Source organism: Pseudopipra pipra, chromosome 17 (genome assembly GCF_036250125.1).
Source record: "Pseudopipra pipra isolate bDixPip1 chromosome 17, bDixPip1.hap1, whole genome shotgun sequence".
In the NCBI taxonomy this organism is placed as follows: domain Eukaryota; kingdom Metazoa; phylum Chordata; class Aves; order Passeriformes; family Pipridae; genus Pseudopipra; species Pseudopipra pipra.
In genome coordinates this window covers 11,317,401-11,342,471 of record NC_087565.1, presented here as the reverse complement: position 1 = coordinate 11,342,471, position 25,071 = coordinate 11,317,401, and the positions used below count along the sequence as shown (strand labels likewise).

At 39.7% G+C, this 25,071-nt stretch overlaps 2 protein-coding genes across 18 annotated transcripts in view; one reads left to right on the top strand and one right to left on the bottom strand.

Moving 5' to 3' along the window:
- NCOA3 (nuclear receptor coactivator 3) overlaps window positions 1-14,110 on the top strand; it is a 67,535-nt gene extending 53,425 nt beyond the window's left edge. For all 4 annotated transcript variants that reach the window (XM_064674261.1, XM_064674257.1, XM_064674259.1 and 1 more), the window contains exons 12-24: window positions 325-713; window positions 960-1,840; window positions 3,315-3,450; window positions 4,282-4,470; window positions 4,992-5,225; window positions 6,572-6,698; window positions 7,378-7,549; window positions 8,302-8,598; window positions 9,516-9,620; window positions 10,045-10,267; window positions 10,492-10,666; window positions 11,226-11,367; window positions 12,347-14,110. In XM_064674261.1, coding sequence (XP_064530331.1) covers window positions 325-713; window positions 960-1,840; window positions 3,315-3,450; window positions 4,282-4,470; window positions 4,992-5,225; window positions 6,572-6,698; window positions 7,378-7,549; window positions 8,302-8,598; window positions 9,516-9,620; window positions 10,045-10,267; window positions 10,492-10,666; window positions 11,226-11,367; window positions 12,347-12,358 — 3,082 coding nt within the window. In that variant the 3' untranslated portion in view covers window positions 12,359-14,110. The remainder of the gene's footprint in view (window positions 1-324; window positions 714-959; window positions 1,841-3,314; window positions 3,451-4,281; window positions 4,471-4,991; window positions 5,226-6,571; window positions 6,699-7,377; window positions 7,550-8,301; window positions 8,599-9,515; window positions 9,621-10,044; window positions 10,268-10,491; window positions 10,667-11,225; window positions 11,368-12,346) is intronic.
- A 569-nt stretch (window positions 14,111-14,679) lies between these two features.
- Window positions 14,680-25,071, bottom strand: part of SULF2 (sulfatase 2) — a 118,521-nt gene continuing 108,129 nt past the window's right edge. For 10 of the 14 annotated variants that reach the window (XR_010434919.1, XR_010434927.1, XR_010434926.1 and 7 more), the window contains 6 exons: window positions 23,296-23,390; window positions 21,274-21,333; window positions 20,698-20,867; window positions 20,129-20,271; window positions 19,397-19,899; window positions 19,230-19,358 (listed from right to left, as the gene is read on the bottom strand). Coding sequence is in view for 3 of the 14 variants with exons in the window: in XM_064674263.1 (XP_064530333.1) it covers window positions 17,842-17,872; window positions 18,901-18,957; window positions 19,227-19,257; window positions 19,776-19,899; window positions 20,129-20,271; window positions 20,698-20,867; window positions 21,274-21,333; window positions 23,296-23,390 (711 nt within the window). In the remaining 11 variants the exon portion in view is untranslated. Of the gene's footprint in view, window positions 17,873-18,900; window positions 18,958-19,226; window positions 19,359-19,396; window positions 19,900-20,128; window positions 20,272-20,697; window positions 20,868-21,273; window positions 21,334-23,295; window positions 23,391-25,071 lie in introns of those variants that run through there. The other 4 variants (XM_064674263.1, XM_064674262.1, XR_010434923.1 and 1 more) reach the window with 4 other exon arrangements.

The following is a 25,071-nucleotide window of genomic DNA, read 5'->3' as shown; positions in this document are numbered from 1 at the left end:
AATGGTGTCAGGCATTGACTCAGGAAGGGAGTAAAAGAAAGATCTTTAAACTGATAAATCTGACTAATGACTGTTGATTAAAGCCTTTTGAAGCAGTGATACTGTATGTACTTATAACTCAAATCACCTGAAGGACCAAGCATTTCTGTAATGAATAAGTGAGTGGCACAGCTTAGTTCTGCTTTTGTGGAAGCTCAAATTCTCACTGCTCTTTTTGAAAAAAAAATTTGGAAGATTATTTAATAATGTCTTTGTAGCACTTGATTCCAAATAAGGTTTTAATTTGTTTTCTTGGGATTTCTGGGGATGTTGTTGAATTTACAGAGAACAAAATGGATATCGGCCAAATCCTAATTCCGTTGGGCAAAACATCAGAACACCTGTGGCTGGAAACACAAATTCTGTTGGTGGTCTTATGAACATGTCACCTGGTCAAGGCATGCCAGTGCAGAACAGGAACTATGGTATGGGAGATCCCAATGCAGTGGGTCAGCTCAGCAGCACTCGATATGGAGGCCCTGGGAATATGGGGCCGGTGAGCTCTGGACCTGGAATGCAATCCTCTGCTTATCAGAACAACAGCTATGGGTTAAATATAAATAGCCCACCACATGGTAGTCCTGGTTTAACTTCCAACCAACAGAACCTGATGATATCTCCTAGAAATCGAGGGAGTCCAAAAATGAGTTCACACCAGTATTCACCAGTTACAGGTATTTTATTTTTGCTATAAGCTCTTCTTTTTTAAGCTGTCTTTTCTCACTGAGTCTCATCATTCATTCTTTTTAACAGTTCTTTGTGACTCTGTATGTGTTACTGAAATGTGGTTTACCTGATTTCATGGTAAAAACGTATTTTAAAATTATTAACTCAGTGTGACAGTCATACATAATCCAAAGGAAAAGTAGATCTGGGCAATACTGTAACGTAATGAGTGTGATCTCTGTCCTGTGATACAGGTATGCACTCACCAATGGGATCTGCCAGCAACACAAGCAACAGCACTTTCTCTAGCAGCTCTCTCAGTGCTCTGCAAGCCATTAGTGAGGGTGTTGGAAATTCCCTTTTATCAACACTTTCTTCACCGGGTCCAAAACTGGATAATTCCCCAAACATGAGCGTAACTCCGCAAAGCAAAACAAGTACCCAGGACTCCAAAAGCCCTTCTGCTTTGTATTGTGAACAAAACCAAGTGGAAAGTTCTGTCTGCCAGTCAAACAGCAGGGATCTCCTTAGTGAAAAAGAGAGTAAAGAGGGAAATCTGGAGGCATCTGAAAGTCAGAGAGGACCGTCTGAGAGCAAGGGGCATAAAAAACTCCTTCAGCTGCTCACGTGCTCCTCAGACGAAAGAGGACATTCGACAGCATCAAACTCACCTTTAGACTCAAATTGTAAAGAGCCTTCTACCAGTGTTACCAGTCCTTCAGGAGTTTCCTCATCAACATCTGGAGGGGTGTCTTCCTCCTCAAACGTGCACGGGTCGCTCCTGCAAGAGAAGCACAGGATTTTACATAAATTGCTGCAGAATGGCAATTCTCCAGCAGAGGTGGCCAAGATCACAGCTGAAGCTACTGGTAAAGACACGTATCATGAGGCTGGTAACACAACCTCCTGTGGAGAAGGCACTGTCAAACAGGAACAATTGAGCCCAAAGAAGAAGGAAAACAATGCTTTACTAAGATACCTGTTAGATAAAGATGATGTTAAGGACCCGCTTTCCAAAGAGTTGAAGCCTAAAGTAGAAAGTGTGGATAATAAGATGGGACAGTGCACTAGTTCTACAGTTCCTACTTCTAGTCAAGAAAAAGAGATGAAAATAAAAATGGAGCCAGCAGAGGAGGTACAGTATAATGTAAAATGATGGCAGTGAGCTAACTGATATTTAATTATTGCAGTGAATGTCTAAATATGGGACACTTCTCGTGTAAACATTTCTAATAAAGTTGTGTGCAAATGAAACAATGCACTCAGGTTTCATTGTAAATAAAAAAGCACAAAGTACAGGATATGTATATATAAACAAATCTGGTGTACTGAAGTCGTGGATTAATGTTATCTTTGAGGTATGGTATGATTAAGGTAATATTAACAAATTATTCCTTCAAAATCAGATCTTTAACATTGCTATTTCACATAGCACATGTTTGGTTTTATGGCTTATTTTATTAAATGGAGCTGTAATTAGTTGGCAATACAACAGCAAAAGATAAAATGTGATTTCATTTTGAAAATATAAACAGTACACAAAAATATGTAATACTTAAAATAGCTATGATTTGGTTTAGTTTATTCATTGGTTTTAGCACTCTTTTTTTCTCCTTAAGTGAGGGAATGTTATCCCAAATACTTACATATATTCAGCATTCAAATAAATATATACCTGTTAATTTGTTTCAGTGTTTCTAGAGTCAGAATTCCAAGAAATGTCATGATACAGAAAACTGTAGCACCATCCAACAACTATTCTGAAACTACAAGTGTGACTAAGAAGTCAGTTAGGGACAGCTGTTCTTAAAATTATAATCTGTGTATAATATTTTTGTATTTAAGTCCTAAGTCAGATTTGGAACCTCTTCAAAGTGAGCAGTACTGGTCAGTATGGCAGAGTTTACTGAAAACATGTTGATATCTTAGAACTTTGGATTTCCCAAGTAATAATAAATATGTAAATAAATTATGCACAGTTTTTATATTAGCTAATGGCTGACTATAAATGGAACACCTTATAACATTGTTTTGAATACCACTTCTGGAAAAGTCACAACTGTGCAATAGTACCCAACATGTAGTTTCAGTCCTTGCTCCTGAGATCTAATTAAGGTATTCAGAGAAGCTGTTTTTGTAAAGATGTGAATCCACTATATATGAATTCTTTTTCTAAGACCAGAAAAACCTGTAGGTAATTTCCATGTGTTGTCATGTTTGCCAGTAATGAAATTAGGCTTTTTGTGTGTGACAGATGTTATTTATCACTGATAATACACATTCTGGATGCTGTTGGCTGTCATTAGTGTTTTTATCTTTGTAGTTTCTCATGACTGAAATGTTTATATTCAGAGGGGCTTTTCATTTTAGTTATGTGGTCCTCCAGTTTCTCCTAATTCTCAAAATTAGCTGACCAAAATACTCTAAAAAACAAATGTAGCTAAATGGTATCTGAAGCTCTCTGGAAATTGAGATCCAGCTCAAGGTAACATCAGTGAATTAAAACATTTGTCTCCCAGTTACATCTTTTAGGATTAGCAAGGAGCTGAATAAAACCTGATGGCCATATAAGAATAAATAACCTTGGTGTTTTACTGCATCATTTTCAGATGAATGGAGACTTGGATAATTTGGATGCAATTCTAGGTGATCTGACTAGTTCAGAGTTTTACAACAATGCTATGTCTGCCAATGGAAATAACCTTGGAACAAAGCAAGCATTATTTCAAGGAAATGCCTTATTGGGTAAGGAATTTAATATCACTTTGGTTTTAAAGTTAGGGTTTTCTTCTTACCTGATGTAAACATCCTCAAGTCCTTAGAGAACACTTTCTTCATCTCCTGTATCTTCAAGGAGAAACATAATGCAAAATGTCTAATTGTGCTTTCCCAGGCTATTTTGTGCACTATTAGCTGACTTGGCAGCACTCACCTGCTATGTACACAAGGAATAACATTCAGTTCCTTGTTTTATGGTTTATTCTGGGTTTGTCTAATGTAGATTTCTCAGAGACAAGTCATCAGGAAAAATGTTTTGCGAGTTGTAAATTAAAATTGAGAATTTTTATCCCTTGTAGATGTCTAGAGATATAATATGGAATTGATGGCAAGCTTCTAATTTCCCTCTTATTCTTTGTGAAAATTCTAATTGTGGGTTAATTGTCCATGTAGCACACTGTGCTCTGAACACACCACCTCTGGATTCAAGCTGTTCCAAACAGAACCATTGGTTTGTCTTCATGTCAGAGTTACCCAAAGCCTGTGTGTATATATATATATATATGAAGGAGTCTGTAGTACTAGTGTGTTTCAAAGTGTTAAAAACATGGTTCATTACGGAACTTAAATTAAAATTATCTCTTTTTTTGTCTAGGGCCAAAGGGAACTACTGTAAAATATCCTAACTATTTTTCAAAATGTGATTTTTGTAGTGAGAACATAAGCAAAATAACTATTCCTGGCTTGCTTAAGATCAAATATATGTGCCCATAAATAGATCAGACTAATTTATTGAAGTCATTAATGGCACTTTCTATTTAAAATTACAGTTTCATGCATCTTTTAATTCTTTCACAGGTGTGAAGAGTTCCCAGTCTGTGCAGACTGCTCGCCCTCCTTTTAACAGAGCCATGTCTTTAGACAGCCCTGTGGGCTCAAGCTCTTCCGTGAGGAATGTCAATGCATTCTCCATGTTACAAAAGCAAAACTTGATGGGTGGAAGTCCAAGAATGATTGAAAACCAAGAAAATTTTGGAGCAAATCTGGGTTTGTTGATTGTCTCTACTAGTAGATCTCATTGCAAAGGAAAAAGCTTTTATGTCTAAAAAGGTTTCAAGATTATAATATGAGTTTTCGTTAGAAGAAATCTTAAAGAATGTTAATTTTACCATCAAAATATTAATAATTCTTAATTATTATCCTAGCTTAAATCGTAAGAAAATAACTGTTTACTACCTGGGTATCATTAACTTTACTTTTATTAAGTAGTTAAACTGTTTTTTACTATTTTGAGTCTTCAATGTATGTTTTTGATGTATAGAAGCCAGGAACAGGTCGCAATGGTAAGTTAAGTCATTATGACCTTTAAATATAGGTCATAGGTCATTTAAATAGACTCATATAGGTTTTTGATGATTTCAAACTTGGTATGATTAGCTTTAGATGCTTTTTTAGGAGTTCAGTGAATTGCTCTGTCATTGGCAGGTGCACTTGTTGCTGAAAGAACAATTCCTAACCCAAAACATGCCTAGATGACAAATCCCTGCATTTCCCGCTCTCCATTACAGCAACTGCTGCCAACAGGAACGTGGCCATGAACCAGCATCAGCCCGACTGGGCTTTGCCCAACTCCAAGGGGAGCAGGTTGGACCCCGCAGGCTCTGCCGGGCTGTTGAGGGCCGGCCCCGAGTTCAGCCCCGCGGCGCTGCCCCGGCCCGCGGGCGGCTCTGGGGCTCTGCCCCTGCGCTCCCACAGCCTGCCCGCCTCCAGGCCAGGCCTGCAGCAGCCCATGATCCACATGAGTAAGTTCTGCACTTCTTATTGTCCTGCTCAGCGCTGCCTCACTGCTTTCTTAGTTAGCATTCAGCATAAGAATCTTCTCAATTTTGGTAGAACGCTGTATTTTCATCAAAACGCTTTTGAAGGTAAAGGCTGTTGTTGTTCCCTGACTGTGACATTCAATGACTCTTTGGTGGTTTTGTTTTCTTCTGGTGTTGTCTTTATTTCATACATGGATTCTGAGTCTCCAGATTTTGGGGAGATAATTTCTGTGTATTTTTTTCAGTGCAGTGCTTCTCTGCTGAATTTCCAGGAACTAAATGGCATCTGCGATTCTATACATGAAGATATTAATTGAATTCGTCATACTCGACATAGATGCTTTTTTTTTTTTTGCTGTTAACTTCTTGGTAGTCAGTGGTTTTTAAAGTTTTTTTTCTCAAGTATTTCAAATTCTTCTCACATGGAGTAGCCAAATTTCACAGGAAACCCCATCACAAATACAGTTTCTCTTCAAAGTATTCAAGTTTGCATGAGAGAAAACAAGCTGCGTGTCTAAAATGTGAACAGAGCCTTGAAGCCTGTGTGTTTTTTTTGTTCTGTATCTCTAACAAAGGTTTACCCTAGAGCTGAAATTTTCCAGTCTACTGTGCCAATACTGGTATGCCCCAAAATGGCCAAAATACCATTTCTTCCTTTCCATTTTTATCATGGAAGGCTCTTACCAGTTCTCTTACTGTTTCAGTGCAACATGTGGTTATAAGGTTAAATCAGGAAGAAATTTGTGCAGTGCTGACTGAATCAGAATTCTTAGCTCAACTTCCTAGAAATTGTTATTGCCAGGTGATTCGTACAGATATTGGGAAATAATGGGTTGACATAAACTCTCCTATGTAGCTCTGTATGTCTAGATAGAGGTAAAGAGCAAAATGTTATGTACTTACTGTTTCTTTTGATTTTCACTTTTTATTGGAATTTAAAATGCCAGATATTGATGTCAATATGACAATGTATATTTGCTGGTACCCAGATGTGATTGGCCAGAAGTTTCTAATTTTTTTTTCATGCTATGTGCTGTATCTATAAGATTCTGATTTGAGGGGCTAAAGGACTAGAAACAGGAGTTATGCTCTGACAGGGCAGCAGCTTTAGATCACTGTCTGTCATATTTAAACCTGTGGTCTATTAATTTCTGAAATGATGTTGAGTGTGAGTTTATGTGTGTATACACTGTAAAACATGCTCATGGAAAGCTCATGAAGCTGCTTGACAATCTGCATGATCATCCTCAGTGCTTTCTCTGAACGCCAGCAGAGCAAGATGACACCTTCAGTTTTCAAAAAAAACCCACAAATGTTTTACCTCACAGGGCCAAATGAGATAAACATTGGCATGGCAGGGAATCCCTATGGACAGCCTGGACCTTCCAACCAGCCTGGATTGTGGCCTGACAACGTGCTGTCCGTGGAGCAGGCGTCCCGGGGCTCACAGAACAGGTAGATTTGGGAAAGGTTTTAAGATAAATTTTAAATACAGCTGTTCATTGTTTGTCAGAAGAATTTAAGACCTGGAAAAAAATTTGTGTAGCATACACAGTGGGGATAACAAATGGGAGTGAGAATCTGTTTCCATTTCTGCTGCTGATACAAAACTGGGTATCTTTTACTCCAGCTCCACAAAAGGCATTGTTAATAAAATCAATCAATCCCTGAGTTGGGAGGCATGGAGAAAAGAGATGGGAAAATCTGAAATTATATCTCTGTGGCACATGGCAGAAGCCAGGAGAAAACAGAATTTACCTGTGTTCAAGGATACCTGGAAGGTGACTGGACATTTTAGAACCTAAATTTCAGACTGAAGTTGATAAGTCTTACTTCAGTCTTCTGGTGGTTATAGTACTTAAATCATCTCCAGGTCAATATGTTATATAAAAACTGTGGGTTTGGTTGTAGTGGTTGTAATGAATTTCTTCACTGGTGGTCAGGCATTGGAAGGGGCTGCCCTGGGAAGTGGTGGGGTCTCATCCCTGGAGGTGTCCAAGGAAAGACTGGACGTGGCACTCAGTGCTCTGGGCTGGGGGACAAGGTGGGGATTGGGCACAGCTTGGACTCAGTGATCTTGAAGGTCTTTTCCAGTCTTAATGATTCTATGATTTTAATGTTTTTATATTTATAGACAGCTAGTTAGAAACTCTTTGGATGACCTCTTATGTTCAGCTCCAAATATGGAAGGCCAGAATGATGAAAGGGCACTTTTGGATCAGCTGCACACATTGCTGAGTAACACAGATGTCACAGGGCTGGAAGAAATCGACAGAGCATTAGGAATTCCTGATCTTGTAAGCCAAGTAAGTAAAGAGAGATTTGGGCCATTTATTTTCCAAAATCCTATATTCTTTTGTTCCTTGAAAAGGAAGTGAAGAGGGCCTTCTCACTCCCTCTCCTCGCTTCCTCATCCTCATTTTCCTACATCTGCCGTTGGAAACCTCTGCACTGAGTAATGATTTTCATTGGAGAAGCTCAGTATGGATTAAACTTCTTGTGCATTACAAGGAAGATAAATGGCATACTCGTGTAGAAGTTTATTGTATCATGCCTTGGTGTGTAGAGGTGGTTTTTGGGTGTAATTCATTATAATTCTATAAGCTGGGAATTGTGTTGGGTTTTTTTAGTAAACTGTTGTCAGCTGAGCTTACGTTTTGAAATCTTTGACTGGCAGTGACAGTGTGCTTCCATCTCCTTCAGTTCCAGCTTGAATTTGCATGGCTAGCAAATAGGAAAAAAATGATGAATAATTTAGAACTTGCTGATACACAGAAAATCATTTGTACAAATAGCATTTAAAAGTGTGGAAGGACTTGACCAACGACACTGATCTGCCTGTGTACACACTGTGCAGCAGAGCTGGTTTAAAAGAAAACTTATAAATTATTGCTTTTGCTGTTTCATTAGTTTGGAAAGAAAACAGTCCCTGTCCATGCTGTGTTCTACCCAAGAAACTGCTGGTTGTTGTAATATGCTGTGTTAGTTTTATTGCTTCTTTAGGAATTCCTACTTAAAGAATATACTTCTAGTGAAAGCACTTTTGTATCTGTTGAAGGGACAAGCTTTGGAACCCAAACAAGATTCATTTCAAGGTCAGGAATCTTCCGTCATGATTGAGCAGAAGCCTTCATTATATGGTCAGCCCTATCAAGGGCAAGGGGCAACAATGCCAGGAGGTTTTAGTAACATCCAGGGACAACAGCCATCTTTTAATTCAGTGATGAATCAGATGGGCCAACCAAGCAACTTCCCCCTGCAGAGTGTGCATCCCAGGGCCAACGTGATGAGGCCTCGCACCAACACCCCCAAGCAGCTCCGCATGCAGCTCCAGCAGAGGCTCCAGGGCCAGCAGGTAATTCTTTGCTCCTTCAGTCACAATTCCTTCGTGTTTCAGAGAGGAATCAGTGGCACATGGAATTGTGTTGCTTCCCAAGTGTGACAATGGACATGACAACAGATGATTGAGAGGACAGATCTTTCATTTTGCCGGTGCTTCTCACCAAGTGCCTGATGGCTGTAGGAGTGAAAGAACCTTTATTAGGACAAGTGTTTCTCCATCAGCCTCCCCAATTACACATTGGATTGGTTCCTGCAGCACACAAGAGTGTTGTGACTTTAAACAGTGCTCTTGAACAATGTAGCTCTGGATGATCTCTTGGTCCATGTTCATTTAGGTATTTTCTTTAGGATGAAAGGTGAGAGAATAGATACAGCCACATAGATGGTAACAGTAGTTTGAAAGCACTGCTTACAAAATTGGTGCATGATTTCAGCAGTGAATTCCCCATGTGGAAATGCAGGCCTGGTATCAAATACAATGTACAAAGAAAACTTGGAAAACTGAGCTACTGGTGTGTGATGTGGAATGGTGGTGTTTGATCTGTGTTCTCTCTGCCTGTGTGGCTTTGGCCTTTTGTCAGGGAGAGGGAAGGAGACAGAATTTTATTATTTTAAGCAAAGCTAGTGGTTATATCCTTTTGCCCAGTACATGATTTGGAACAAATAAATAGTCTGCTCTTTATTCTTAAGGAGTGCTAATTTCAAGGGAAATAAAAAACCAAACCCCAGTAGTAGTGCCCTGTTTGGAGGGTTTTTCTTTTTTGTGTGTGTTTGAGCTGTTCTGTGGGTACATGGGACAAGGCAAAAATTAACCACTGCACTTCATGGATTCAAGAAGTCTGTAAGTAAACTTTTTTTGCAGGAGTTGCCATTACTTTGTTGAGATACTGTTATTTTCAGGCTAATTCTGCTAAAATGTCTTTTTCCAAGTTTATCAATCAGACCCGTCAGACGCTTGAAATGAAAATGGAAAGTCCAGTCAGTGGAAATACCTCAGCAATGAGACCAGTTATGCAGCCACAGGTGGGATCACAGGTAAGTAATTATTACACTGTTTGGAATTTTGACATTCTTTCATGATTCCACAGCATTCCTCTTTGCTTTTGTCCCCCTGCACAATTAAAAAAAGTGGGTTTTTTGCCTCCCTTATTCCTGAGATTGCAGAGGGATTTGTTCATTAGGTCATGTTATCAATTCAGTTTGCCAATAGTTTTCCTATGTAGAATATATCTAATCGACTTTATAATGTGTTTAGCACTAATGACAATTTAATGAAAACCTTCGATTAATATTTTGATGCCTTTTTTTTGTACTGGCTGTGGGGTTTTCTTAACTTCCTGTTCTGATAATGGATATGCTGGGTCTTAGAAGGAGTGTAGGTGGTTTGATTGACTCTGTCGTGATTTCATTTGTAAAAACATTTTCTAATATGATTTTTCTTTTCTTTGGGGGAGAGCAGCAAGGTTTTCTTAATGCTCAAATGGTGGCTCAGCGTAACAGGGAACTAATAAGTCACCATTTTAGACAACAGAGGATGGCAATGATGATGCAGCAGCAACAGCAACCTCAGGCCTTCAGTCCACCACCAAATGTGACTGCCACAGGAAGCATGGATAGTGCTTTGACAGGCCCTCCAATGGCTCAAGTTCCTCCACAGCAATTCCCCTATCCACCTAATTATGGTACTAGTACTAACATGTTTTGGTTTTTTTTTTTTTTCATCTGTCTGGTTTTCTTTTCCCTGTCTTTTATTAACCCCAAACTACCTAAATACCAGTCATTCTGAAAAATGGAATATACTGCTACAAAAAAAGGATGACATTTCCCTTTCCAATCGCTGCAAGAAGATAAACTAAAAGTACAAGGTGATGACAACTGAAGTGTATTGTATCTCCTTTGTTTTAAGGTTTAAGCCAACAACCTGATCCTGCATTTAGCAGAGTATCAAGCCCTCCCAACCCAATGATATCATCAAGAATTGGACCCTCCCAGAATCCTGTGATGCAGCATCCTCAGCCAGCAGCAATGTACCAGTCCTCAGAGATGAAGGGCTGGCCATCAGGAAGCATGGCCAGGAACAGGTGAACTTCCCAGTTACAACCTGCTTCTCAAAAAGTGTCTTTCCTTTTGTTCAAAGTAGAAACTACGTTAAATAGCTTGTAGTAGGAAAAGGATTTAGAGGAGGAAAAAATCGCTGTCTTTCTGGTGTCTGTATTTTCCTTGGTCCTGCTCTGCTTAAAGAAATAAGAGTGATTAAGTGTATTTTATGCTTAGCTGCATTGATTCATATTGGACCTCTGCAGTCTTAGTAACCAGGAGCAACACTCAGTCTTTAAATATTGAAAAAATAACTTGTGGGGAAATACTAAAGTTCAGAATAGTATCACAGTGGATGATACAGCCCTAACAGGAGCCTCCAGAAGGGTTTCATCCAGCACACAGATACTTCTCTGTGTTTCTAAAAATTCAAAATTCCTTTTGGGAGGGAAATTTGTTTCCACACGAAACAGATATTGGGTAGAAACAAGTAAATGTGAAAAGAGTTTTATCCTTCACGTGTTGCCAGCTGGTGCAGGGAAGGCAATGTATCAAGGTGTAAACTTTTCGGAAGGTAATTTTATTTGTCCTTTTGTGCCTCAGCTCTTTCCCCCAGCAGCAGTTCAGCCATCAGGGCAATCCAGCAGCCTACAGTATGATGCACATGAATGGCAGCAGTGGCCACATGGGACAGATGAGTATTAATGCCATGCCTATGTCAGGAATGCCCATGGGTCCAGACCAGGTGAGTTGTTCATACAGACTGACAAAAAGATGTTGACTCTTTCCACTGAGTAGGGGCTGCTTCCATCCATTCCTCTGGCACAGTCCTGCTCTCAGTTATCCTGTTCATATTTACATCTGTGGGACCTGCCAGTTTTAAGTGCAAAGAGACACCTTATTATTGATGATATTTAATCCAATCCACAATGCACCTAAGCTGGATGCTGTGAGTAGCTGCTGACTTTTAAATATCATAGGTAGGATCAAGGCTTAGACTGCACAAAGATGATGAAATACTTCTGAACCTGGAGAAACCCCAGAAAGCCACCCCTGGACATTGTGAAAACCATCTTCAGCAGATGCTGAAAATTATATGTAATAGCTCTTCTGAGTCAAGAATCCTGATAGTGTGGAATCCTTCTGGCAGCTGCTGCTGCTGTTACCTTAGAATAGCTTGTGTATGCCTAGCCAGAAACTATGGGAAATACAGGCCCCTCATTTAGGGGGAAAACGTGCTAATAATAGGCCCTGAAAAGAAAGATGAATTACAAAATATTGCTGCGCTCTTTCCACAAAATACCAAGGGATGAGCAACATAATAATGACATAAGCTAAATCTATCCAAGTAAAATGTACCTCATGAAATTTTGTCCAAGGTACCTGAGGAAAATAATCTGAGGACTTCTGGGTGATAAGTAAGGGTTTGGAGGACTTTGATACAACAGATGCCTTTTATAAAGGGGAAAATGAAGGGGAAATGTCAGATTTTCCAAACCTACATGAAGATACCTAAATATAAGTGTGTTAAGGAGATTCTAGGAGAGCATTTCTCTTCTAGATATTTATTTTCAAAGAAGTGGAGCACTGAAAAGCTACTCTTCTGCTTACAGACATTGATTATCAGTAGTTTCCTCTTCCAAATGCAGTATGTGGACTATTTCTTTTTTTAGCAAAGGTGTTTTTTATTTTCTCTGATGATTATTTCTTCTTTTCTTTAACAGAAGTACTGCTGACACCAGAACCACATCTTCAAGCAAGAAAAGGCTGTATTACTGATGCACTAGTGTTGGAAAGGAAGATGACTCAGACTGGGCTTGCAGAAGTTACTTCATTCAGAGGAAAAAATAAGCCAAAAAAAAAAAACCTATCCCCAAAAAAAAAAAAAAAAATTAGTAGAAGAAGTCTCTGTATTACTGTATATTGTGGAGTACAAAAAAAGTTTGTTAATATTTTTGGCTCTCTTCCTCTAGAACTGTGAATTTGGTAATGACATTTTAGTAGATTGGATGGGTAGGCTCCTGGTGTACCTGATCTGTTCACTGTATCCAAAGCCCTTCAACCACAGGCAGACAAAAGTGCCTGGAGAAGTCACAGTGGTAAGAATTTTTGATTTCTCTAGTAACAGTATCTGACAGAGAATGTAGTCTTAGCCTTGACTCTTTTATATTAACTCCTGAATATAAATGCTGCTTTTAGTCTCTTACCCCCAAGAGTCAGGGATTTCCCAAGCAAAGTAGCAGTGCAAAATGAATTGGCACATTCTAGTCCAAAATCCTGTCCACTGAAGCCAAGGGTTAAAAAGAGAGGATAAACAGTTTAAATTATTTAAACACAGTTGTGACTAATATTTACATATTGCTGTGCAGCTGAGTGCACTTTATAGAAGACTATATAATGGATTAATGCAATATCTTTGATAAGGACTTAATATGAAGGTAGGGGTGTACTCATGTTCCTTCTCAAACACAATCTCTTAAGAATTATTTGAAAAGACTGCATAATGTAATGTGTTCTGTGTATGGAAATTAGAGCAATAATCTTTCATCTTTTTTGGAAAATAACTTCAGAAAAGGCAAGGCACTGCAGTCAGAATCAGAATTTTGCAGTCTTTTTGTGAATAAATTTTGTAAATATGATCTTTAAGATAATGTATTATATATATGACTTTTGTAGGTCACTAACTCATTTTTGCAGAGTTTGTGAAGCTAAATATTTAACAAAATTGATTTCTGTAAACTCAGTGTAGTTGAGGTCCAAATAGAATTTTTCTTTAATTAGATTTAATGACTTTAAAGCTGGGTGACTTTGGCCCACATATTTCTCCTTTTTGGTCTTCAACACTTCATTTATTTTTACATCTTTAACATATAGCTTTTTATAAAAAAGACCAGTTGTAAAATGCTTTCTCCACCTGTGAGCACTTTTGTTACACGTCTTTTTTTACAGAAGGCAGTTTGACACAAAGGCTCTGCATTGTGAGATGTCCCAGCTTGTCAGGACAGTCGTGTCTTTCTGTAATAGGTCACCTTTTCAGCTGATGAATCTGGATTGTGTCTTTTTCTTGGTCAGTTTTAATGAGCTCTAAATGTTATCTTTGGAAATGTTCGTCTGTTGCAAAATATTCCTTGTTACATGACATCCAGAAATCTTTAAGGATATTAAGCCACACTTTAACCAAATGTCTGCACCTCCATTGGATTGTTCTAATAGGAAGGAATGTATTTTCTAAGCAGGTTTCTCTGATATCAGTATTTAAGTCTGGTTACATATTATTTGCTGGTAACGTGGGGGTTTTTTCCCCTCCATTTTGGGGCCTTGGAATGAAGATCCCTTTGCAGTTTTTAAAGTTACAACAAGTCAAACCTCTAAACTTCCATAAGTGATGACCCAGAAATGTTTAAGATGTGTGGTGCTCCTGTTCTGTTGTTCACTGTGTAATGGAAGACTGATTTCTCCCAAGTGAGTACAAAAAAACCAACCCTGATCTGTGTTTATTGCTTGCTCTTGGTACTTAGCAAGAGGTGGTTTTATTGTTCAGAATATTCAGTGATCTTCCATTTTAATAGAAATAACTCTAAATAGAAATAGTCTCAAAACATTCATCCTTAGCATCCAGCCAGTTGTATTCCAAAGGGAATGTAGATCAGTCAGTCTCTGCCATTAGCACTGAGTAAACAGATTAGGTGACAGCATTTATTTGAAATCTTCTGTCCAATTCACGTGTGTTTTTTAATGCAAAACTTTTAAAAGCCTGAGGAACTTTTCTCTTTTTTTTTCCTTTTTTACATTTCTTAGAACATATCTATTTAAGTGCTGCCTACTGAAGCTGAAAGACAACAATCCCATGCTTTTTATATCAGATCAGAGCAGAACAATCTTTATATTTTGTAGTTGTTCATTATATTGATGGAAACTACAAATCCTGGTTGCTTTCATTAGGTGAGCTCTTAGGACTATGGACTGCTTTATACATCCTGCCCTACAATTTTTGTAAAGTGGTTCTGTTTATACATCTGTGTTTAACTGGTACCTGACTGATGTTTTAAGGATCATCATTTTCTCATCTGTGTTTAGATTGTACCTTTTTTTTTTTTTCTTTTGCTGAATCCAAAGATTTTTAGTTTAAACTTGATTAAGGGGGAGGGGGCATTTTTAAAAAGCATTGATGATGACATCTTTCCTGGCAGCACTAATCCTGCATAGGACATCTAGTTTGAAATCTGCTGACATTTAGTTATTGCCATCAGTTTTGCTTTGGTTCTGTGGCAGCAGATTTTTCTGAATGTTTTTAAAAAACAACCTGTATAACATTATTCAAGACTGAGAGATCAATTAGCTAGTACAGCCACCTCTGATCACTGCTGCATAAATGTGTTGTTTTACTACATGTCTTTTGATCACAGAAATCATGTGGTTATTAATAAAACTCATATGTAATACTTTTTATTTCTTGGCCTAAAATACTGCTTTCAAAGTTAGAAAATCCAGACCACGTTTCAGTCACAAGACAAAACTTATTTGAATGTTGCACCAATTAGCACACCTTTTATTTTAGAATTTATGTGCAGGCTACCAGATGACAGAATGATACAGCAAGTATGAAACCATGTAATTCTGAGAGCAATATTTAAAAAAATTCTCAGGAGAAGGCATACAGTATTGAGAACTGCATTTAAGTTTAGTTTACATTGTAAGTATTGCTTGAAATATCTGTATCTTTATTTTGCAAAACAGAAAAAATCACGGGGACTGATTTATAAAAGAGTTGGTTGTAAGGTATTACCGCCCTTCTGGCTTTTGTGTTTGGATGTTAATAATAATGTAAATAAAGGTTTCTATTTAAAATCAGAACTTGATTAGCTGTCTAATACTTTAAGGTTCATGACTGTATCTTGCAAAGGTCAGAGAAAAGTCGGTGCTGCCACTGAGGAAAACTGTGCAGAGAATGGTTTCCATCTTCTCCTAATTGGCTGCAAAAGCTGAGGGAGCAACAACTGCGACCTTTCCCTGCTGGGACCCATTTAGCATGGAGAGCACCCGGGATGTGTGGCTTTGTCAACTCAGACTGCAGTTTGTACAAGAGCTGAGAGGTGAAGAGGTGGCAGCTTTCCCCAGTTTGGCAACAACTTACCTTTCACAAAACAGCAGCTGCTTCTTGTGTCCCCACCAACCCCACAGCTCAGGGGTCTGGGTAAGGAACAAGGTAACTTTTTTTCAACAGGAGCAGGAACACTGGGCCCTGCAGGATTTCCACCTCAGCTGGCCAAGGACTAAAGGCTGAACACACAAAAAAAAGGTAAGTGCCAATTTTTTTACATCTAACCTCTTTCTGTAAAGTTTAGCAGATGGCTAAAATTTTTCTCTGGGAAGCAGCAAAAATGTGTTTCATTTTTTACTTATTTGTATTGATTCAGGATCTCATCATCTAGTAGATATTTCTAATAATCCATGAAAGCTGTAACAAGTTGCAAAGAAAATCCATGGCTAGATTAAGACAGACAATCATATTTTACTTCCATAATTAAAAAAAGCTTGCAAGAAAACTTTGGGAAGTATATTTGACTTACCACATGTAATACAAATACTCAAGCCCAGTCTTGCTGTATAGCACATTTACAAAGACTCCACTTCTGCTTTTTGAGCAGGTTTTTGTTTTATGAGGAGTTTTCTTTGTTTGTTTGTTTGATTTTTCCTTAGTTCCTAAATCCAAGTCTATTTTTTGAGTAGGGGGGTGTGGTACCAGAGATCTACATGCCTGGATATGATTCCACTTGATTTTCCTTATGTGCAAAACCAGGAAGGGTTCCAAAATAATTTCCATGCTGTATTTTTTCTTTTTTTTTTTTTACACTGCATTTCTAAAAGAGCAAGTTAAGTTTCTGTTTTAAAAGAAAGTACCTCTTTGTTAGGAGTGAAGGCCACAGTTGGTCAAGTCCTGCCCCATGAGCACCCTCGGGCACGTGCCTTTAAAACAGGTAGCAGAGTAACATGGATTATAAATACAAATCTCACCACTAATGCCTGTGCTACAATGGCCTGTACTACAACGTATTTAATAATGTCCTTATGAAAATACTCAAATAACTCTGTACACTGTGCTTCTTTAGTAAAATGATAGGGGTTTTTTTCCCTTTAAAAGCCTTTAAACAGTAACTGTCATTCAGAACTTCAACTTTTTTTGTAGACTAAACTATTAACTAGATTATTCTTTATTGACTGCAAGTATTGAACTTCTCGGAGCTGCCTTTTTTAAAAAATAAAAGTAGAAGTTACACTGCTGAGCAAACGCTGCTTTCTCAAAGGAGTAGTTTTGGTTTTGAACACACAACAGGCTATTACCACAAAAAGAAAAAACTTCATACAAATCTGATTTTGTTAAAATTTGAGATGTACATTTACCGAAATTTTTCAGTACTTCTAAAAATGGATGAATTCTGACTGTCCTAAGCCACAGTAAGTAACATTTTGAGAAACGGGCCGTGGGCATTACACTCTTTTTATTAACAAAATTCTTTACAACCTGAAGGAATTGCTTTGCAAACAGTATATTGAGCAATATTTTTACACAACCCCTCCAAAAATCTGTTAGTGAAGATTTTCTCTAATCTTCGTAGAGGTGGCAGTAGGATGGACAAACAGATGGAACTAAAATGTATCCTCAGAGGAGACTGGAGAAATGTCGTGGTGTTGAGAACACTCAGTGCTGCTCAAAGTTCTGTTCAACCACTGCCTTCACCCCAGGGAGAAGCAAAAGCATCCAAGATTCTAAATCTTGCTTTAGAGTTATACTTGGCTTTGAAGTGTTTCTCTGACAACTGAAGAGAAAGCTGAGCTGACAATGGTTTGGAGTTCCCCTCAGCTGTGTGTGTAAACGCTGGAATGGCTCTTTGGGATGGGGCTGTGCTTCCTCTGCTCTCAATTCCTGGCTCAGCGTTACTTGTGTCTTCTTGGAAGTAAAATGCCTCGTGAAGCAGGTGAGGTATAATCCAAAGCAAAAAGCAGGTACAATAGTGGAGTTCAGAGACCTGTATTTCTGACAGCATTTCCCACAGTTTCACTGCATCTATTTAACTCACTCACCAGTGCAAACGTTCTACCTATTTCAGCCTCAAAGTTTATCCAGTCCTTCAGGCTAATGTTACAATTCATTTAGTCTGTACAGGGATTCAAGTTCTGGCCAGTTTGTATCCTCATGGAGGTGCAGCAGTTGGGGAGATTAGCCCTCCCAGCCTTCCCACAGTTGTCCTCTTTAAAATAAAACAAAACACAGTTTTAGTGTATAATATCCCAGTAGAAGGCAGTTAAATATTTTTAATGATTCCATGCAGTAAAAAACAATGGAAACACTGTGCACCACCTATAAAACCATAGCAGGTGTATGACAGAAACAATCCAACTCTGTTTGAAACTTCAATCTGTACAAAGCTTGTTAATTCAAGCTTCATTCTGGTTCTAAAGCCAGTCTTAGATCTCTTCAGCTAGAAATACTCTATTACATGAGCAAATCCTCTTAGGCGAGTGAGAAGGCCAGACTGTGTCTAGGAAGGGACTTGTGCATATTTTTTCCACTGCACAGTTTGAGAGCACTTTATGATTTTTAATGAACTGAAATCTCTGCCTTCTTTTTAAGGGGAGATTCAGAGACAGTAACTTTTTAAGTACTTAAATTTGTATCTCGCCTTTGAGCTCTGGCAGGTTGAGAACTGAATATCATTGTCAAGTTTTAAAGGGCAGCTCAGTAAGAAGAAAAGCAGTCTTAGATACAAATCTGTCTTGTAGTAGTCTACTTTCTCTTTTAACTTCCTTTTTTTGCTCACAACAGAAGGCTGTGGTCAGATAAAGAGCAAGAAAGTACAAGGTACTGTCTCTCTGCTCGTGAGAAATTACAATCGGTTTTGTTCTTTCTGGATTGGGTGAAAAACCACAAGGTTGCTGCTACTAATTTAAATTTAGGCAAAACCAACATACTGGTCTTTAAATTTAACTGGCAGTTGACCATAACTGGTTTCTTCAGCTGAGCATCCACCTTTACTGATTTGAAATTGCCTTGACCTTAATGCTCCTGGAGTCCCAGAAAATATGGACCAAGAGGTTTTGTGCAGCAGTTGTCAGTAATGATGTGGAAATATCGTATTTCTTGCATAATTTAGAGGACTTCCCACTTAAGCATTCCATGAGAATAGATGATGATGTTATAAAAGGTGCTGCATGCAAAAAGAGAAGGAAAAAGCTAAAGCAAAAGCAAATGCTTTTGGGTGAACTGCTCCCAACTCACAGTGACTTGGCAGATGATGGTCTCTTCACATCTGGCCATTTTCGACGCTGAAACTGCCTAATTTTCAAGCAGCAAAAGGAGAAAAAAAGTTAACCATCACCAAGAAAACCACCAGCTCTACAGTCTGAAAGATGAGGAAGGAGAAGAGTTCAGCCTGAATTTTGACTACCAAAGTTAGAACATGAAACAAAGAAGTTTCAAAGTGTTTCAAAGCAACTGGGGTGGAAAGCCCTTTCAAATGCCCTTCCAGGCCATGCCTGCCCATGTTTTTTCAGCATGAAAGTAGTATTTAAGAATAATAATGTAACTTTTTTTTTTAAATGTACCTGTACTGCTCGTAGCTTCCATCTTTAAGTCCTAGGTGAAGAAAAATTAACAATGTTACCAGGGATTGCCTGTATCAGGTAAGACAATTTTAAAAAAGACTTAATAACAGATCACCCGATGCCCTGAGTAACCTGGCATGCCCTGAGTAACCTGGCATGCCCTGAGTAACCTGGCATGCCCTCACATCTGACCCTGCACAACTCCACAAGTCTCTTCCAACTTGAACTGGCCTATGAGCTTGATAGTGGCTATTAGGGTATTCTTTCCCTCTTTCACCAGTATCTTTCTTTCCTCATCATCCTCTGCATCTCTGTAACACTCATCACTAGGCTGATGAGTGATTTAAGTGTCATTCTTAATTTTAAAAACATCACATAACACAAACTGAACACCTACAAAAATCTGAGCATGCAGTTACCAGCTCAGTAGGACATTACCAGTACTAAGAAATACTAAAATCCTTTTGGCTGATTCAAGTTTCATAATGGTAAGAGCAAGCCCCATTTCCTTTTTGGGGGGTTTGTGAGTGCAACAGGAGAGGCACTTACCTAGATCCATGTTCCTAGTTCTTGGATTGCATTGCTTATACCCTTTGCAGCTCCTGAGTTCCATGAGCTGGACGTGCAGTTGATTGAGAACCTCTCTGTCGAGCGTATTCACTGCATTAATTAGCTGCAATAAATAGGGGGTTCTTGTTAGTAGCTATTGCTATGTAGTTTGATAGCTTTCATATATGGAATACAGGTGGTTTATTTGTAACAGGGAAGAGCCAAATTATACTGGTTTAAGTGATAGAGGCCTTAAATTACATCCTGCAGCAATACTGGGCAATTTCAGTTGATTGTCAATAAGGAAAAATGCTGTATTTCTTCAGCTGTGATCTTGGTCTATGATCAGATACCTGATATGGATCAGTATTGAGATCAAAATACTCCAGAAATCCAGTAGCAAATTCACAGAAGAGGAAGTTGTGGGTCTCGTTGATTGTCCTCAAACACCAGTACGTGTTGTTGTTGGCACTGGTACAGGCACAGAAAGGGCCCACTGCAAATGGAAGAGTTATAAAGGCATCAGCTACAGTCTTTAGCACTGCTAATTATTTCTGCTTATAGCATTCCTTTATTCACAGAGGGTAACTCTCACTCCTGAGCTCTAAAGCAGAGAATGCCTTCCAGCATCAGCCTCTTGCTCTGTGCACACCTAACCCACACCACACGGCTCATTAGAGCAACATCTTGTCCAGTTGGGAAACATTCCAGATGGTGAGATACCACACCCAGCACTGTGCACTGTGCAGTGTCTGTTGGTTACTTGCAGTTGTTTTTACCTCCCTTGCCTTTTGTGCAGCACTGGAACAGATTCTTTCCTTTGGGGCTACACAGGCACTGAAACCCCAAACTCGGAACCCAACAGCCCGGCCCGGTCTGGCCAGAACCCACCTCCCTGTTCCCGAGTTTCCAGTATCCTTACGTGTCCAGAGGGGAGCAGTTTGCCAGTGCTGGTTGTCGTGGGTGAAGCAGGTGAGGCCGGGCATGCTGCACGTGTCGTTGTTTTTGATCCTCTTCAGCAGCTTGCGCAGCTTCTTCTTCCTCCTCTGCTCCCGCAGCAGCCACAGCCTGTCCTTCTCCTGGAGGGCTTTCCTGCACACACCAAACATCAGGGTCATGCAAACTCTGTTACACTTGAATGCACCTAAAAAACCCGAAACAGCTCATAAAATGAGCTGCTCTGAGGGAAAGGATCAACATCTTTTTAATTAAATGGCTTCTCTTCCAGATGGAGATGACTCTGCAATTCAACAGCACTGGAAAATGAAAATGCAGCCAAAGGGGCTTACTGGGCTTGCCTGAGGTCTGTGATATGACATTTCCCAAAGCAGGAACCTTATCTCAGAATTTATTAGCATTAGTTCCTTGCCCAGTGTCTCTGTGTTTATGCTTTTTAATACAGGATAAATGAAGCACTAGTACTTTTGCTTAGTTCGTGTGGACCAAATGTTATAATGACTTGGCACATCCTCTTTCAAAGGAACAGCCCTTCACTTACTTGAAAGGATGAAGACTGGATCCCTTGTGCCTCAGCTTGGTTTTGTGTTTTGAATGATAACTGGAAAATAAAAACAGCATTGTTGGTGAACAAAGACAACCGCTCCTATTTGTACCACACCATCAGACGGGGTTTGAAGCAGATTTAATCCAGTGTCACTTCTCCATTTGTTAGTGTACAGTGAATAAAGAGCCTCACTCGACCGTGCCGGGCCCTTCCCAGCTCCCTGTGCCCTTCCCAGCTCCCTGTGCCCCTTCCCAGCTCCCTGTGCCCCTTCCCAGCTCCCTGTGCCCCTTCCCAGCTCCCTGTGCCCCTTCCCAGCTCCCTGTGCCCCTTCCCAGCTCCCTGTGCCCCTTCCCAGCTCCCTGTGCCGTTCCCTCGGCTCCTTTGCCCACAGTGACCCCCGGTGTGCTCCCACCGCACTGCAGGATGGAGCCACGCACTGGTCCAGCTACACTTGACTAAGATTTGTTTTAACTGCTTGTTTCCCTACAGGGGGCAGATAAAGCAAACAGACTGATAATTAAATTACACCATTTCTTCCACTGGATATTCACCCCTTTGTTCAGCTGATAAGATGACCAGCTTATACCACCTCCCTGTTATTTTCCTTCTGAATGGAAGAATTTCAATGCCAGCTGCACTATAGGGCTGGGGAAGGGGGTTTCCTCCTTTGTTACTAGCTGGAAGTTCCAGGAAAGCTAACAAGATGGACTGAACTGTCCCAGCAAGAGCAGTGCCTAATATATTCAGAGATAAAGGGTGTAAGCAGACATACACACCCTTGCCTACTGCTTTGCCTCTGTCTCCAGAAACCCTTTCATGATTTTGCAGAAGTCTCCTTTCTGTGGAATTACCAAAGGTAAAAAGAGACAAAACAGCCTCAGCCAATGGCAGTATTTTCTGACTAATAAAGTTACTACCCAAAAAAATTAAACAGAAACAAAGTTTAATAAATGTTGTTGTTCTGAATTCAGTTAGTTAGCAGATTAAAATTCCCTTCAAAACAAATCTTTTTAATTCTTAATGCTATTGGGAGCTTTCCTAAATTTAATCCTTATAACAAATTAACAAAGTAAGATTAATAAAGAACTATCTCCTTCAGTTTTTTTTAACCTTGCACAGATTACCTAATTCTAAAGCAATGCAGTTCTGCAAACACATGAACATTTATAACTTGGATGATTAACTTCATTGATTTCAGTGGGATTAGTCATCTTGAAAATGCTGTGCACAAATAGAAGTAAGTGTGACCTATATTAGTCTGAAAAACTGGATCATCTTCGAGGTCCCTTCCAAACCTTCATGTTCTATGATTCTATGAACCTCCTTTCCATGTAATCAGTGGGTTGACCCTGTGGCCACTTTGCAAATATTTGGCTATATAAGAACCAACCATGCAGAAACCTTAACACCTAATCACTATTCTAGTGCCTGCTGCACTTAATGCACAAGTGATCTGGAGCAGGGAAAGAAATATCTGTTGCCCTGAGCCAGTGGTGGTTACAAATACAGGTAACTGCACCAGCTGTTAAATTCCTGCTTCTCCCAACAGATGTAGCTGCTAAATAGTGCAGTGATTTCATCTTAGGAGATAATACATCCAGCCTTGAAAAAAACTGAATGGGAAGAAATCCTCTCATCTTCCCACTGGTTTTATAACAGATTTGTGTAACACTGCACCATAACCACAGTCTGCCCGTGTCAAAGCTGCCAGAAAGAACCCTGCAGCTTAAAATATTCATCTCTGATATTTAACAGCAGCATCTTCAGTACAAGAGCAGAACAAACTGGTTTACAAGCCACGTTACATCATCACCACTTGACACAGGCAATTAAACTCCTGCCTGAGAGAAGGTGTGTCATGCACTTGGGCAGCAGCCCAACTCCCCTGAAAGCACATTCAAGGGCAGAGTAAGCAGGCAACCACCAAACAAACCAGACCCTGATCCCTCCTGTGAGGAGATAAACCAGTTACAGTTTCACACTGCAAATAATTATTCTGAAGTACACAAGAAATACCTTATCTTGTTACAATCACACTCCTCAGGTCGTTTCTTCTTTAGATGACCTCTCACCTCCCTCAGGTTTTTTATTTTATTTTGCAAGGTTTCAATCTAAGGAAAAAAAAAAAAAGGTAAAGATAGAGGTTAAAAAAACCAGCATAATTTAGTCTTATTCTAACCTTCTCAAACCCATTTTGCTGTCACCAAATGCTTCCTCTTCACTACCTGCCACGACTCTCACCACTAACAAGTATTTTTGAACTATCTGACTTTCCAGAAGGAAACTCCAGCAGGAGGAAGCCTTGCTGGTTTGCCTGCTCTCTCACTCTTGACTGTGAGAGGGAATGGGGGGCACACAGACACTCCTGCTTCCACTGGGATTTTTCCTCTTGGGCTCACATTTGCAAGGGGAGAAAGGTTGCTCCAAGGAAAAGGAAACCCTTAAACTTCAGCCTGTTCTGACACCACGAAGGGGATGGGGAGGGAGTGCTCTGAAATCCCTCTTGAGAGGCTCTGAAAGCAAGGCCCTGTTTGCATGGCAGGCTTTAGCAGTGTCTGCCCACATGGCACAGCCACCAGCAGTCAACTGTGCCACCCACAGGGCTTTATTTTTAACTGCTTGGCTTTTTCACTGAATGAAACTCCTGCTTTTGTTCAGTCTGGTTATACACAGTGGGTATTGCAGTGCCCTCAGATGGGTATTGCAGGCCTCCACCTCAGCTCTCCACACAGCAGAAAAACCAGTGTAATCCACTGTGAACAGTCTGCAGAACTACCACGAGCCATCAGTGACCAGAAGTCACTGATGTGGAAGCTCGTGGCTGTTGGAGCAGAGACAGGACAGGATGTTCAAGGAACATACACCAAGAATCCAGCCCTGTGACCCTAAATCAGGAGCACAACAGGACAGAGGTGAGCTCTCATGTCCTCTGACACTCCCTACTGCCCAAGTTTTCTGAATTAAAAACAATCACCAAAGCATGGTGAGATTGAAATTGCCCTTTTAAATCTTTGCAGACTAGTAAATTTTTTTCAGTATCTGCCTTCTGTGTCAACTGTACCATAAAAGGGGGCCAAGAAGTTCCTACACAGAACTTTGCTGTGAATTTATGTAATTTGGTAAGAGATTACAGGAGGTCTGTCCTTTATGCTCCTCGCTGGCATTTGTTCCACCACTACCTGGTCCTTGGAAGAGGATCCCTAGGCCCTCTTTTGTACACAACACATGTGAAAGGTTTGAGCTTACATTCTTAAATATTAGTGACAAAAATATCAGATGATGTTTTACAGGCCAATTTCATAGGGCAAATCATCTCCAGGTTCTTCATATAGACACAAGCCTATGAAAAAATTCAATTCCAAAGTGCAAGGGTTAAGAAAAGCACAAGCAAGCAAAAGAAATTAATCCCAGAAGCACCAAACTAATGGACCTCACTTTTCCTTGGTCTTATATTTAATGTTGAAATCTTGTTTTTGAGAGGTACCTTGGCAGAGCAGGGCTATTAAAAGGTTAGAAAGATCCAGATTCATTTTTTTCCCAGGATGGAGACACTTACAAGTCTTATTTATCTCATAAGGCATATGACACCTCTCAGCAGTGCCTTCAGTTGCAGTTCTCTCCTTCACTCAGCATCCTGGCTTCACAAACTTGTACTGACTTAATTATCTCTGAAATGCCTGTTCAGAAATCAGCCAGCAAGTTCAAAAGGTTCCAGAGAGGGACAGACACCCAGAGGCAGACAGACACACACAGTCAGCACGATCCTATCAGCCCACAGAAAACCCTGCTGAA